This window comes from Ascaphus truei, unplaced genomic scaffold (genome assembly GCF_040206685.1).
Source record: "Ascaphus truei isolate aAscTru1 unplaced genomic scaffold, aAscTru1.hap1 HAP1_SCAFFOLD_510, whole genome shotgun sequence".
Taxonomy (NCBI): Eukaryota; Metazoa; Chordata; class Amphibia; order Anura; family Ascaphidae; genus Ascaphus; species Ascaphus truei.
The window spans coordinates 47319-62646 of NW_027456841.1; the positions used below are offsets into that span (position 1 = coordinate 47319).

The 15328-nt window shown below is 53.5% G+C and overlaps 1 protein-coding gene across 1 annotated transcript in view; it reads left to right on the plus strand.

Annotated features, from left to right (window-relative positions):
- XPO5 (exportin 5) overlaps positions 1-15328 on the plus strand; it is a gene marked incomplete at its 5' end in the record, with an annotated part of 111415 nt that overhangs the window by 47116 nt on the left and 48971 nt on the right. Inside the window, 5 exon segments of the mRNA XM_075584239.1 lie at positions 1214-1240; positions 1706-1891; positions 5809-5885; positions 6919-7021; positions 7729-7812. Of these exon segments, the coding sequence (XP_075440354.1) occupies positions 1214-1240; positions 1706-1891; positions 5809-5885; positions 6919-7021; positions 7729-7812 (477 nt within the window).

Here is a 15328-nt window from a genome sequence, read left to right on the forward strand (position 1 = left end):
CGCGGTTACTGCGTCACACCCCCACATTATTACAGGCCTGACCCCGCGGTTACTGTGTCACACCCCCACATTATTACAGGCCTAACCCCGCGGTTACTGCGTCACACCCCCACATTATTACAGGCCTGACCCCGCGGTTACTGCGTCACACCCCCACATTATTACAGCCTGACCCCGCGGTTACTGCGTCACACCCCCACATTATTACAGGCCTAACCCCGCGGTTACTGCGTCACACCCCCACATTATTACAGGCCTAACCCCGCGGTTACTGCGTCACACCCCCACATTATTACAGGCCTGACCCCGCGGTTACTGTGTCACACCCCCACATTATTACAGGCCTAACCCCGCGGTTACTGCGTCACACCCCCACATTATTACAGGCCTAACCCCGCGGTTACTGCGTCACACCCCCACATTATTACAGGCCTGACCCCGCGGTTACTGTGTCACACCCCCACATTATTACAGGCCTAACCCCGCGGTTACCGCGTCACACCCCCACATTATTACAGGCCTAACCCCGCGGTAACTGCGTCACACCCCCACATTATTACAGCCTAACCCCGCGGTTACTGCGTCACACCCCCACATTATTACAGGCCTAACCCCGCGGTTACTGCGTCACACCCCCACATTATTACAGGCCTGACCCCGCGGTTACTGTGTCACACCCCCACATTATTACAGCCTAACCCCGCGGTTACTGCGTCACACCCCCACATTATTACAGGCCTGACCCCGCGGTTACTGCGTCACACCCCCACATTATTACAGGCCTAACCCCGCGGTTACTGCGTCACACCCCCACATTATTACAGCCTAACCCCGCGGTTACTGCGTCACACCCCCACATTATTACAGCCTAACCCCGCGGTTACTGTGTCACACCCCCACATTATTACAGGCCTGACCCCGCGGTTACTGTGTCACACCCCCACATTATTACAGCCTAACCCCGCGGTTACTGCGTCACACCCCCACATTATTACAGGCCTAACCCCGCGGTTACTGCGTCACACCCCCACATTATTACAGGCCTAACCCCGCGGTTACTGCGTCACACCCCCACATTATTACAGACCTAACCCCGCGGTTACCGCGTCACACCCCCACATTATTACAGGCCTAAGAACCCAGCACACAGCTCTGATTTGGGGCGCAGGGTGGCTTTGGGGGGTTCTCATGTAAGGTTTTGTTTGTTTTCCAGAAAACTGACCCCGGGCAGAAGGATAAGGTGAGACCCGCGGGACAAAGTGCGCTGTGCGCTGTGCGTCATTATTTTACTGAGAACATTACAGCGCGATATTAAAAAACCTGGGACCGTTTGCTCCGGGCGTAATCCGAATAACTGGTCCAGTACCCACTACTCTTCCCCCCCCCCCCCCCCTCGCACCCTCGCACCTCCACCTACCTCTCTGTTTCCCTCCAGCCTCAGGGCGGAATCCGAATCCCCCCCTCTCTTTCTCTCACCCCCTCTCTCATATCCCCCCCTCCTCTCCCCCTCCCTCGCTCACACCCCTGTTCTCTGTTCCCCTGCAGGCGCAGGGCCTCTGCCCCCCCCCCCTCTCTCTCCCTCACCCCCCACCCCCCCCCCCTCACACCCCTGTTCTCTGCTCCCCTGCAGGCGCAGGGCCTGTGCCCCCCCCCTCTGTCTCTCCCCCCCCCCCCTCTCACACCCCTGTTCTCTGTTCCCCTGCAGGCGCAGGGCCTGTGCCGCGTGGCGGGAGCTGCTCTGAACACGCTGTCCGGATACACTGACTGGGTGTCCATCAGCCACATCACTGCGGAGAACTGCAAGCTGCTGGAGATGCTGTGCCTGCTGCTGAGTGAGCCCGAGCTGCAGGTGGAGGCCGCCGAGTGCCTGCTCATCGCAGTCAGCAGGAAGGTGAGTGAGCTGGCAATGTGCGGCGCGTCAGTGCGGCGCAGGCTGGAGGGGAGGCCGCGGAGTGAGTGCCTGCTCATCGCAGTCAGCAGGAAGGTGAGTGAGCTGGCAATGTGCGGCGCGTCAGTTCGGCGCAGGCTGGAGGGGAGGCCGCTGAGTGCCTGCTCACCGCAGTCAGCAGGAAGGTGAGCTGGCAATGTGCGGCGCGGGCTGCAGGGAGGCCGCGGAGTGCCTGCTCACCGCTGTCAGCAGGAAGGTGAGTGAGCTGGCAATGTGCGGCGCGGGCTGCAGGGGAGGCCGCAGAGTGAGTACCTGCTCACCGCAGTCAGCAGGAAGGTGAGTGAGCTGGCAATGTGCGGCGCGTCAGTGCGGCGCGGGCTGCAGGGGAGGCCGCGGAGTGAGTGCCTGCTGGAGATACATGTCAGTGGCTGCTGTGTGATCAGCTCACTGATATCCTGGGCGAGAAGCGGACAGGGCAGGCCTTCTTGAATCAGACCCCTGCACCTAGCGAGGCTAGAGACTACTCCCCAGGCCCCTGCACCTAGCGAGGCTAGAGACTACTCCCCAGGCCCCTGCACCTAGCGAGGTTAGAGTCTACTCCCCAGGCCCCTGCACCCAGCGAGGCTAGAGACTACTCCCCAGGCCCCTGCACCTAGCGAGGTTAGAGACTACTCCCCAGGCCCCTGCACCTAGCGAGGTTAGAGTCTACTCCCCAGGCCCCTGCACCTAGCGAGGCTAGAGACTGCTCCCCAGGCCCCTGCACCTAGCGAGGCTAGAGACTACTCCCCAGGCCCCTGCACCTAGCGAGGCTAGAGACTACTCCCCAGGCCCCTGCACCTAGCGAGGCTAGAGACTACTCCCCAGGCCCCTGCACCTAGCGAGGCTAGAGACTACTCCCCAGGCCCCTGCACCTAGCGAGGCTAGAGACTACTCCCCAGGCCCCTGCACCTAGCGAGGCTAGAGACTACTCCCCAGGCCCCTGCACCTAGCGAGGTTAGAGTCTACTCCCCAGGCCCCTGCACCTAGCGAGGCTAGAGACTGCTCCCCAGGCCCCTGCACCTAGCGAGGCTAGAGACTGCTCCCCAGGCCCCTGCACCTAGCGAGGCTAGAGACTACTCCCCAGGCCCCTGCACCTAGCGAGGCTAGAGACTGCTCCCCAGGCCCCTGCACCTAGCGAGGCTAGAGACTACTCCCCAGGCCCCTGCACCTAGCGAGGTTAGAGTCTACTCCCCAGGCCCCTGCACCTAGCGAGGCTAGAGACTCCTCCCCAGGCCCCTGCACCTAGCGAGGCTAGAGACTGCTCCCCAGGCCCCTGCACCTAGCGAGGCTAGAGACTGCTCCCCAGGCCCCTGCACCTAGCGAGGCTAGAGACTGCTCCCCAGGCCCCTGCACCTAGCGAGGCTAGAGACTACTCCCCAGGTCCCTGCACCTAGCGAGGTGAGAGACTACTCCCCAGGCCCCTGCACCTAGCGAGGCTAGAGACTACTCCCCAGGCCCCTGCACCTAGCGAGGCTAGAGTCTACTCCCCAGGCCCCTGCACCTAGCGAGGCTAGAGACTACTCCCCAGGCCCCTGCACCTAGCGAGGTTAGAGTCTACTCCCCAGGCCCCCAGTTGGTATTGTATCTTGTTTTGAACATCTTTGTTTGTCTGCTGGCGTGCCAGAATAAACCCCATTTTGTTCAACAACCTTGTCCTGTCTGGTGCTGGTGACCCCGGTGGTTTCGGTGTAAAAGTGCTGGTCTCCCGTGACTTCGCCTTAACACTTTCAGTGGCCGTACAGAGCAAAGCCTTGCAGGCCCACCCCCGTGTCTGAAAGGGTTAAAAACAAGTTTGCTTTTAGTTGAACCCCCCTGTCACGAGAGCTTGCGACAGGCTGTAATTTACACCAAAACTATATATAAATATATATATACCTGGGTTTGAACTGGGACGAGACTTAGATATGATAAACAGAATTTATTCCTTGATAAAGGTGAACACAACAGATTATACAATAACAGCAAAATATAGACACTTACGTAAAGATTATGGCAAGAAAGCCAGCAGGATTAGAGACTGGCCACTTCTCCCATATTTCAGTTGACATCACAGCAAAACAGGCAGGACACATGCATGCATGAAGATCATTTGCATGAAGAACAATGAACAACATGAACAACTTTGCATGAACCACATGAACAACACTGGATAAGGGCTTGACAACAGATTATATACCTTTTGTGGCCCTATCCATAACCTTAAGTACAGGTGATTGGTTTTCAATTACCTCCAGCCACTCACTAACGTGGGAAAGCATTCTGACCCATGCCCCCCTGCTAGTTGGCACATGCGCAGTAGAACTCTGGGGTCTCATTTCTGAAGCCCCACATTTGCATCAGGAATGCCAGCCAGTCTATCCATTTGCTTTTCTGGCAGGAAAACCTTTGTTGGAAGGTGTTAAATGGAACACTTAAAAACCTGCTCTGGTCTGAGCCTTCTCCGCCCACAGGTACACAGTGGGGTGACAAAACCCTTTCAACAATACTTAAGTCCTAGACATCTGGTCATTATCATAACGGGGGTTCCTCAGAATTCAACCAAAATTTCATATTTACTGCAAATTACCTCATAACTTGAGTTCAGTAAAACATACAGTCAGGTGAGATATATTAATGCAATCCTTGACACCTGACGCTCGCAGAGAGACCAAAAATTACAGTGTAATATGAAAATTAATAGAGATATTAATATCTGGCATTTAGCAGCAGGTACATATACAGTGTTTAGACTCCCAAAGATATGCTAAATCCCACGATTACAAATATGTAACTCTTATCCTTTTCAGCCAAGGACATCTCATAATATTCTTATATTTAATAAGGACACCAATTCAGATATCCTGCTTGGGGTAGCCCCCCCCCTGGCCCCATCAATAAAACCTTTTGAAGCAGGCTTTTGGATCCATTGTAAGTGTGAATTGTTACACTTCACTATTCCTTGTGCCTGCCTCCCGCATAAACAATTAGGTAATTACTTCTTTGATCAGGATTATTAACTTCCATTGTAAGTGTGAAGGACCAACACTCAGTTTCTTGGTTGTGGACATTTTAAAAACTGCAAAAAGTCACTTTATCAAAAATATATGTCCCTCTTATGACAAAGTTATATTTTTAATATGTGGGTACTTGGGGGTTTTCCCTGAGGCTGCATCTATCATGTGGGGTTCTAAAACCTTCTCTTCTCTAAGACACCAGCTAAGAATACCTTGCTGGCAGGCAAGACAGGTTAAAATATTACCCCCCCCCCCCCTTTCCCCTCATGTTCCAGACATCCCTGCCCTGCAGCTATTTCTCATAAGAGGCCACCCATACAAGGCAATCCACTTACAAGCTGACACAGGCAGTTGCAGGCCCATGAGGCAAAGGGAATACACAGATAACGCATTAACTAGCCCACTGGGCTTACACAGTTAACCCTTGATGACCCAGTGTGTGTGTTACGCAGGTACTGATTAACCCAGACATTACAATGGGACAGGGGAACAGGGGAGAATACATTTACACAGGGGAATAAGCATTTTCATGTTATTTAACAAGGGTTAAGTCACAGTTCTGGGCCTCAGCCCAGTTAACCCCTTGTCTCCCTGGCTAGGTTAGAGGGGGGCCCTTGGGGGGTAACCCCGTTAATCCCGGGCCAAACCCTCACTACCGTCACACCCCCGTCCCCCCATTCTATAAAGGGGAGCAATGGGTAAAGGGTCAGTCCCATGTAGGGGCAAAGTGACCTATTGAGAGGGACGTGTTTAATGGGTTAAAGGGTCTGTGCCACATAGGAGCTAATGACTTCCTAGGGTTAAGGGCCAAAAAAGACCAGTATTGTCCCCACCACCCTCCTGGGCGGCCCGTGGGAGCTGCAGGTTAATGTCCGGCTCTCTGCACAGGGGAAGGTGGAGGACAGGAAGCCGCTGCTCATCCTGTTTGGAGATGACGTGATGCATTATGTTCTTGCTGCTGCACAGTAAGTAACTCCGACACCCCTCGACTCTCTAACTCCCACCCCCGTAACCCCTCCTTTCTCGACTCCCGAGACCCCTGCTCTCTCGACACCCGAGACCCCTGCTCTCTCTACCCCCGAGACCCCTCCTCTCTCGACCCCCGAGACAGACCCCTCCTCTCTCGACCCCCGAGACAGACCCCTCCTCTCTCGACCCCCGAGACAGGCCCCTCCTCTCTCGACACCCTTCCTCTCTCTCCCCCACACGACGCCCCTTCTCCCTCCCCCCCGACGCCCCTTCTCCCTCCCCTCCCCCGACGCCCCTTCTCCCTCCCCTCCCCCGACGTCCCTTCTCCCTCCCCTCCCCCGACGTCCCTTCTCCCTCCCCCCGACGTCCCTTCTCCCTCCCCCCGACGTCCCTTCTCCCTCCCCCCCGACGTCCCTTCTCCCTCCCCCCGATGTCCCTTCTCCCTCCCCCCCGACGTCCCTTCTCCCTCCCCCCTCCCCCCCCCGACGTCCCTTCTCCCTCCCCCCCCCGACGTCCCTTCTCCCTCCCCCCCGACGTCCCTCCCCCCGACGCCCCTTCTCCCTCCCCCCGACGCCCCTTTTCTCTCCCTCCCCCCCCCGACGCCCCTTTTCTCTCCCCCCCGACGCCCCTTTTCTCTCCCCCCCGACGCCCCTTTTCTCTCCCCCCCCCCCGACTCCCCTTTTCTCTCCCTCCCCCCCGACGCCCCTTTTCCCTCCCTCCCCCCCGACGCCCCTTTTCTCTCCCTCCCCCCGACGCCCCTTTTCTCTCCCCCCCGACGCCCCTTTTCTCTCCCTCCCCCCCCCCCGACGCCCCTTTTCTCTCCCTCCCCCCCTGATGCCCCTTTTCTCCCCCCTGACGCCCCTTTTCCCTCCCTCCCCCCGACGCCCCTTTTCTCTCCCCCCGACGCCCCTTTTCTCTCCCCCCCTTGACGCCCCTTTTCTCTCCCTCCCCCCCTTGACGCCCCTTCTCTATCTTTCCCCCCCCCCCCCTCGCCGCACCTTTCCCCCCACTTCCCTTCTGTCCCCGCAGGATGGCAGACGAGGAGATGTTACTGGAGAAGCGCTATGTGTTTCTGAAGCGTCTGTGCCAGGTCCTTTGCGCTATGGGAAGCCAGATATGCGTTCTGCTAGGGGTGAGTCTTCCCTGCCCCCCCCCCCCCACGGGGCACACAATATGGCAGCCAGATATGCGTTCTGCTAGGGGTGTCTCCGTCCCCTCCCCCCGCGGGGCACACAATATGGCAGCCAGATATGCGCTCTGCTAGTGGTGTCTCCGTCCCCCCACCCCCCCCCCCCCTGCGTGGCACACAATATGGCATCCAGATATGCGCTCTGCTAGTGGTGTCTCCATCCCTTCCCCCCCCCCCCCCACCCCCGCGGGGCACACAATATGGCAGCCAGATATGTGCTCTGCTAGTGGTGTGTCCCTCCCCACCCCCGCGGGGCACACAATATGGCAGCCAGATATGTGCTCTGCTAGTGATGTGTGTGTCCTTCCCCACCCGTCCTCGCAGGGCACACAATATGGCAGCCAGATATGTGCTCTGCTAGTGGTGTCTCTTGTTCTCTCCCCCCACTACCCCCCCGCGGGGCACACAATATGCAGCCAGATATGCGCTCTGCTAGTGGTGATTTTACCCCCCTTTCTCCCCGTGGGGCACACAATATGCAGCTATATGTGAGTCGCCTTCCCCCCCCTCCCCCCCCCCCCCCCCCGCGCTGACTCCTCTTGTTTTCTGTTCACAGACCCATAATATTACACACACGCGCACACACACACACACACACACACACACACACACACACGCGTGCGCTAACTCTGCGCGTTCTCTGTACACAGAACCCCAGCGGCGTTGTGCAGATCCCAGCCAACTTCGGGAAGTACCTGGATTCCTTACTCAGCTTCACTCGGCATCCCAGTCAGGTGAGGGGGATCATCCGGGCTCTGCGTGTCCCGGGCTCTGCTCTGCGCGTCCCCGGGCTCTGCGCTGTGCGTCCTGGGGCTCTGCGTGTCCCGGGCTCTGCTCTGCGCGTCCCCGGGCTCTGCGCTGTGCGTCCTGGGGCTCTGCGTGTCCCGGGCTCTGCTCTGCGCGTCCCCGGGCTCTGCGCGTCCCCGGGCTCTGCGCTATGCGTCCTGGGGCTCTGCGTGTCCCCGGGCTCTGCTCTGCGCGTCCCCGGGCTCTGCTCTGCGCGTCTCTGGGCTCTGCGCTGTCTGTGCGTCCTGGGGCTCTGCGCGTCCCCGGGCTCTGCACGTCCCCAGGCTCTGCGCTGTCTGTGTGTCCTGGGGCTCTGCACGTCCCCGGGCTCTGCTCTGTGCGTCCTGGGGCTCTGCGCATCCCCGGGCTCTGCTCTGTGTGTCCTGGGGCTCTGCACGTCCCTGGGCTCTGCTCTGTGCGTCCTGGGGCTCTGCACGTCCCTGGGCTCTGCTCTGTGCGTCCTGGGGCTCTGCATGTCCCCGGGCTCTGCCTGTGCGTCCCCGGGCTCTGCGCATCCCCGGGCTCTGCTCTGTCTGCCCTGTCTGTGCGTCCTGGGGCTCTGCGCGTCCCTGGGCTCTGCACTGTCTGTGCGTCCTGGGGCTCTGCGCGTGCCCGGGCTCTGCTCTGTGCATCCTGGGGCTCTGCACGTCCCCGGGCTCTGCGCGTCCCCGAGCTCTGCTCTTGTCACGGTAGCTTATGGTTCAGTCGCAGCAGTGAGGTGGTGTGACAACTTGTGTTACTTGTTGCACTACTGTGTGTTCAATATCTTTAGTCCCAGGAACTCGCAATTACCATCAAGTTCCTACTATGTTACAGTATCCCGCAGAACACTGTAATATAGGTCCAGTTCAATCCCACCGCTGCCACCAGTTAGAGCTTGTCACGGTAGCTTATGACAAGATATAATGAACACCAAATATCTGGGTTGAACTGAACGAGGCTTAGATATAATAAAATATAAGTTATTCCTTAAATAAGGTGAACACAGCAATATAGTACAATTAACAGACAAGAGGGTAACACTTACTCAGGGTTGGGGAAGTATCCAATAGCAATTCTCCAACAGTCCAGTGACATTCAAGATTGTCTCAGAAGCATAACTCCAGCAATCCAGTGACATTCAAGATGGTATCAGAAGCATAACTCCAGCACAGCTAAAAACTGTAGGGTTGACACAGTTTATATACCTGTGCAACCCTATTCTTAACATTGAACACAGCCTATTGGTGAACAATTATCTAACGTGGAGACTAACAGACTAACCCATGCCCTCAGGTAACAGCGTTTGTTGATTGAGTAATACTTAATCCCTAGACATTGGGTAAACAATCAAGGCAGTTAGCTTTTTGATCACCGTGCTTAGGCCACTCAGCCGTCTGGCCTTCATGACCCATTAGCCTAGCAAATGGCGTCTGCATTTTCAGAACAGATCCAAAATAAAATACATATACACTTTAATATCTACACATACTAATAAGTTCCATTCTAGTGGGCACAGTGGGTCGACCTTTGCCAGTTTTTAATGCCTACAGTGACTCCACATATTGGCCAAATATGAACTCTCTGCGACCTCCCGAACTGGAGATACAGAAATGCACTTTAAAACATTAAAATACATGCTTATAATGAAACATGGGAACAGGGGAACATAAATTTTCAAGGTACAACAAGGTGCAAACCTCATCCCTGGACCGCAGTCCAGTTAACCTCTTGTCTCTCTGGTGAGGTCAGGGGATGGCCATATGGGGTGCAACCCCTTTAATACCGGGCCACCCCCTTTCTCCCTCTACACCTCCCCTTCTTAATGGGTGACCTGTGGCCCACTGGCCCTAACGGGGAGTGGGGCACTGCTGGCACCCTTAACGAACTCAGTCTCAGAGGGATAGTCCTGATGTGAAAGTCCATCAGCATTGCTGTTTTCACTACCCTTTTTGTGCTGAATAGTAAACTCAAATTCTTGCAAAGCCAAGCTCCACCTTAGCAACTTGGCATTCTCCCCTGATGCCCTCTGCAGCCAACTCGGGGTTGTGGTCTGTGAGGACTGTGAAAGCCCTTCCATAAACATAGGGCTGGAGTTTTTTGAGTGCCCACACAATGGCCAAGCACTCTTTCTCAATGGTGGCATAGGCCACCTCTCTGGGGAGTGGTTTTCGGCTGAGGTACACCACAGGGTGCTCTCAACCGTCGTCCCCCACTTGGCTCAACACAGCCCCAATGCCATAGTCCGAGGCATCAGTCTGTATGAGGAAATGTTTGGTATAGTCTGGGGCAGCCAGTATGGAGGCCCCAGCAAGCGCAGTTTTCAGGGCCTGGAAAGCAGTTTCACAGGCAGGAGTCCAGGTAATAAGCACAGGCAGTTGCTTCTTAGTCAAATCAGTCAGGGGTTTGGCCACGGCGCTGTACTGTGGGACAAATTTCCTATAGTATCCTGCGGTGCCCAAAAATGCCATGACCTGTTTCTTGGTTTTTGGAACAGGCCACTGAACTATGGCTTCTACCTTGGCTGGCTCTGGTTTGAGGTGCTCTCCACCCACCCTGTGCCCTAAGTACAGGACCTCTGCCATCCCCTTTAATACCGGGCCACCCCCTTTCTCCCTCTACAGCTCTGTCTGTGCGTCCTGGGGCTCTGTGCGTCCTGGGGCTCTGTGCGTCCTGGGGCTCTGTGCGTCCTGGGGCTCTGTGCGTCCTGGGGCTCTGTGCGTCCTGGGGCTCTGTGCGTCCTGGGGCTCTGTGCGTCCTGGGGCTCTGCGCGTCCCCGGGCTCTGCGCGTCCCCGGGCTCTGCGCGTCCCCGGGCTCTGCTCTGTCTGTGCGTCCTGGAGCTCTGCGCGTCCCCGAGCTCTGCTCTGTCTGTGCGTCCTGGAGCTCTGCGCGTCCACGAGCTCTGCGCGTCCCCGAGCTCTGCGCGTCCCCGAGCTCTGCTCTGTCTGTGCGTCCCCGAGCTCTGCTCGTCCCCGAGCTCTGCTCTGTCTGTGCGTCCTGGAGCTCTGCTCGTCCCCGAGCTCTGCTCTGTCTGTGCGTCCTGGAGCTCTGCGCGTCCCCGAGCTCTGCGCGTCCCCGAGCTCTGCGCGTCCCCGAGCTCTGCTCTGTCTGTGCGTCCTGGGGCTCTGCGCGTCCCCGAGCTCTGCTCTGTCTGTGCGTCCTGGAGCTCTGCTCGTCCCCGAGCTCTGCTCTGTCTGTGCGTCCTGGAGCTCTGCGCGTCCCCGAGCTCTGCTCTGTCTGTGCGTCCTGGAGCTCTGCTCGTCCCCGAGCTCTGCTCTGTCTGTGCGTCCTGGGGCTCTGCGCGTCCCCGAGCTCTGCTCTGTCTGTGCGTCCTGGGGCTCTGCGCGTCCCCGAGCTCTGCTCTGTCTGTGCGTCCTGGAGCTCTGCTCGTCCCCGAGCTCTGCTCTGTCTGTGCGTCCTGGAGCTCTGCGCGTCCCTGAGCTCTGCTCTGTCTGTGCGTCCTGGAGCTCTGCGCGTCCCCGAGCTCTGCGCGTCCCCGAGCTCTGCTCTGTCTGTGCGTCCTGGGGCTCTGCGCGTCCCTGAGCTCTGCTCTGTCTGTGCGTCCTGGAGCTCTGCGCGTCCCCGAGCTCTGCGCGTCCCCGAGCTCTGCTCTGTCTGTGCGTCCTGGGGCTCTGCGCGTCCCCAGGCTTTGTTCTGTCTGTGTGTCCTGGGGCTCTGCACGTCCCCAGGCTTTGCTCTGTCTGCGCGTCCCCGGGCTCTGCTCTGTGCGTCCTGGGGCTCTGCTCTGCGCGTCCCCAGGCTGTGCTCTGTCTGTGCGTCCTGGGGCTCTGTACGTCCCCGGGCTCTGCGCTGTCTGTGCGTCCTGGGTCTCTGCGCGTCCCCGGGCTCTGCGCATCCCCGGGCTCTGCGCATCCCCTGTCACGATAGCTTGTGCAGGGTTATAATATACACCAAATAACTGGGTTGAATTGAATGCGACTGTGATATGATAAGGAAAGTTTAAATTTTCAGGGAAGGTGAGCACACAATATTGTACAAATAACACACAGAACATACACACTTACTCAGGGAAGGTGAGCACACAATATTGTACAAATAACACACAGAACATACACACTTACTCAGGGAAGGTGAGCACACAATATTGTACAAATAACACACAGAACATACACACTTACTCAGGGAAGGTGAGCACACAATATTGTACAAATAACACACAGAACATACACACTTACTTAGGGAAGGTGAGCACACAATATTGTACAAATAACACACAGAACATACACACTTACTCAGGGAAGGTGAGCACACAATATTGTACAAATAACACACAGAACATACACACTTACTCAGGGAAGGTGAGCACACAATATTGTACAAATAACACACAGAACATACACACTTACTCAGGGAAGGTGAGCACACAATATTGTACAAATAACACACAGAACATACACACTTACTCAGGGAAGGTGAGCACACAATATTGTACAAATAACACACAGAACATACACACTTACTCAGGGAAGGTGAGCACACAATATTGTACAAATAACACACAGAACATACACACTTACTCGGGGAAGGTGAGCACACAATATTGTACAAATCACACACAGAACATACACACTTACTCGGGGAAGGTGAGCACACAATATTGTACAAATAACACACAGAACATACACACTCGGGGAAGGTGAGCACACAATATTGTACAAATAACACACAGAACATACACACTTACTCAGGGAAGGTGAGCACACAATATTGTACAAATAACACACAGAACATACACACTTACTCAGGGAAGGTGAGCACACAATATTGTACAAATAACACACAGAATATACACACTTAGGGAAGGTGAGCACACAATATTGTACAAATAACACACAGAACATACACACTTACTCAGGGAAGGTGAGCACACAATATTGTACAAATAACACACAGAACATACACACTTACTCAGGGAAGGTGAGCACACAATATTGTACAAATAACACACAGAACATACACACTTACTCAGGGAAGGTGAGCACACAATATTGTACAAATAACACACAGAACATACACACTTACTCGGGGAAGGTGAGCACACAATATTAAGGTGAGCACACAATATTGTACAAATCACACACAGAACATACACACTTACTCGGGGAAGGTGAGCACACAATATTGTACAAATAACACACAGAACATACACACTTACTCGGGGAAGGTGAGCACACAATATTGTACAAATAACACACAGAACATACACACTCGGGGAAGGTGAGCACACAATATTGTACAAATAACACACAGAACATACACACTTACTCGGGGAAGGTGAGCACACAATATTGTACAAATAACACACAGAACATACACACTTACTCGGGGAAGGTGAGCACACAATATTGTACAAATAACACACAGAACATACACACTTACTCAGGGAAGGTGAGCACACAATATTGTACAAATAACACACAGAACATACACACTTACTCAGGGAAGGTGAGCACACAATATTGTACAAATCACACACAGAACATACACACTTACTCAGGGAAGGTGAGCACACAATATTGTACAAATAACACACAGAACATACACACTTACTCGGGGAAGGTGAGCACACAATATTGTACAAATAACACACAGAACATACACACTTACTCAGGGAAGGTGAGCACACAATATTGTACAAATAACACACAGAACATACACACTTACTCGGGGAAGGTGAGCACACAATATTGTACAAATCACACACAGAACATACACACTTACTCGGGGAAGGTGAGCACACAATATTGTACAAATAACACACAGAACATACACACTTACTCGGGGAAGGTGAGCACACAATATTGTACAAATAACACACAGAACATACACACTTACTCGGGGAAGGTGAGCACACAATATTGTACAAATCACACACAGAACATACACACTTACTCGGGGAAGGTGAGCACACAATATTGTACAAATAACACACAGAACATACACACTTACTCGGGGAAGGTGAGCACACAATATTGTACAAATAACACACAGAACATACACACTTACTCAGGGAAGGTGAGCACACAATATTGTACAAATAACACACAGAACATAAACACTTACTCAGGGAAGGTGAGCACACAATATTGTACAAATAACACACAGAACATACACACTTACTCAGGGAAGGTGAGCACACAATATTGTACAAATAACACACAGAATATACACACTTAGGGAAGGTGAGCACACAATATTGTACAAATAACACACAGAACATACACACTTACTCAGGGAAGGTGAGCACACAATATTGTACAAATAACACACAGAACATACACACTTACTCAGGGAAGGTGAGCACACAATATTGTACAAATAACACACAGAACATACACACTTACTCAGGGAAGGTGAGCACACAATATTGTACAAATAACACACAGAACATACACACTTACTCGGGGAAGGTGAGCACACAATATTGTACAAATCACACACAGAACATACACACTTACTCGGGGAAGGTGAGCACACAATATTGTACAAATAACACACAGAACATACACACTTACTCGGGGAAGGTGAGCACACAATATTGTACAAATAACACACAGAACATACACACTTACTCGGGGAAGGTGAGCACACAATATTGTACAAATAACACACAGAACATACACACTTACTCGGGGAAGGTGAGCACACAATATTGTACAAATAACACACAGAACATACACACTTACTCGGGGAAGGTGAGCACACAATATTGTACAAATAACACACAGAACATACACACTTACTCAGGGAAGGTGAGCACACAATATTGTACAAATAACACACAGAACATACACTCTTACTTAGGGAAGGTGAGCACACAATATTGTACAAATAACACACAGAACATACACACTTACTCGGGGAAGGTGAGCACACAATATTAAGGTGAGCACACAATATTGTACAAATCACACACAGAACATACACACTTACTCAGGGAAGGTGAGCACACAATATTGTACAAATAACACACAGAACATACACACTTACTCGGGGAAGGTGAGCACACAATATTAAGGTGAGCACACAATATTGTACAAATCACACACAGAACATACACACTTACTCGGGGAAGGTGAGCACACAATATTGTACAAATAACACACAGAACATACACACTTACTCGGGGAAGGTGAGCACACAATATTGTACAAATAACACACAGAACATACACACTCGGGGAAGGTGAGCACACAATATTGTACAAATAACACACAGAACATACACACTTACTCGGGGAAGGTGAGCACACAATATTGTACAAATAACACACAGAACATACACACTTACTCGGGGAAGGTGAGCACACAATATTGTACAAATAACACACAGAACATACACACTTACTCAGGGAAGGTGAGCACACAATATTGTACAAATCACACACAGAACATACACACTTACTCAGGGAAGGTGAGCACACAATATTGTACAAATCACACACAGAACATACACACTTACTC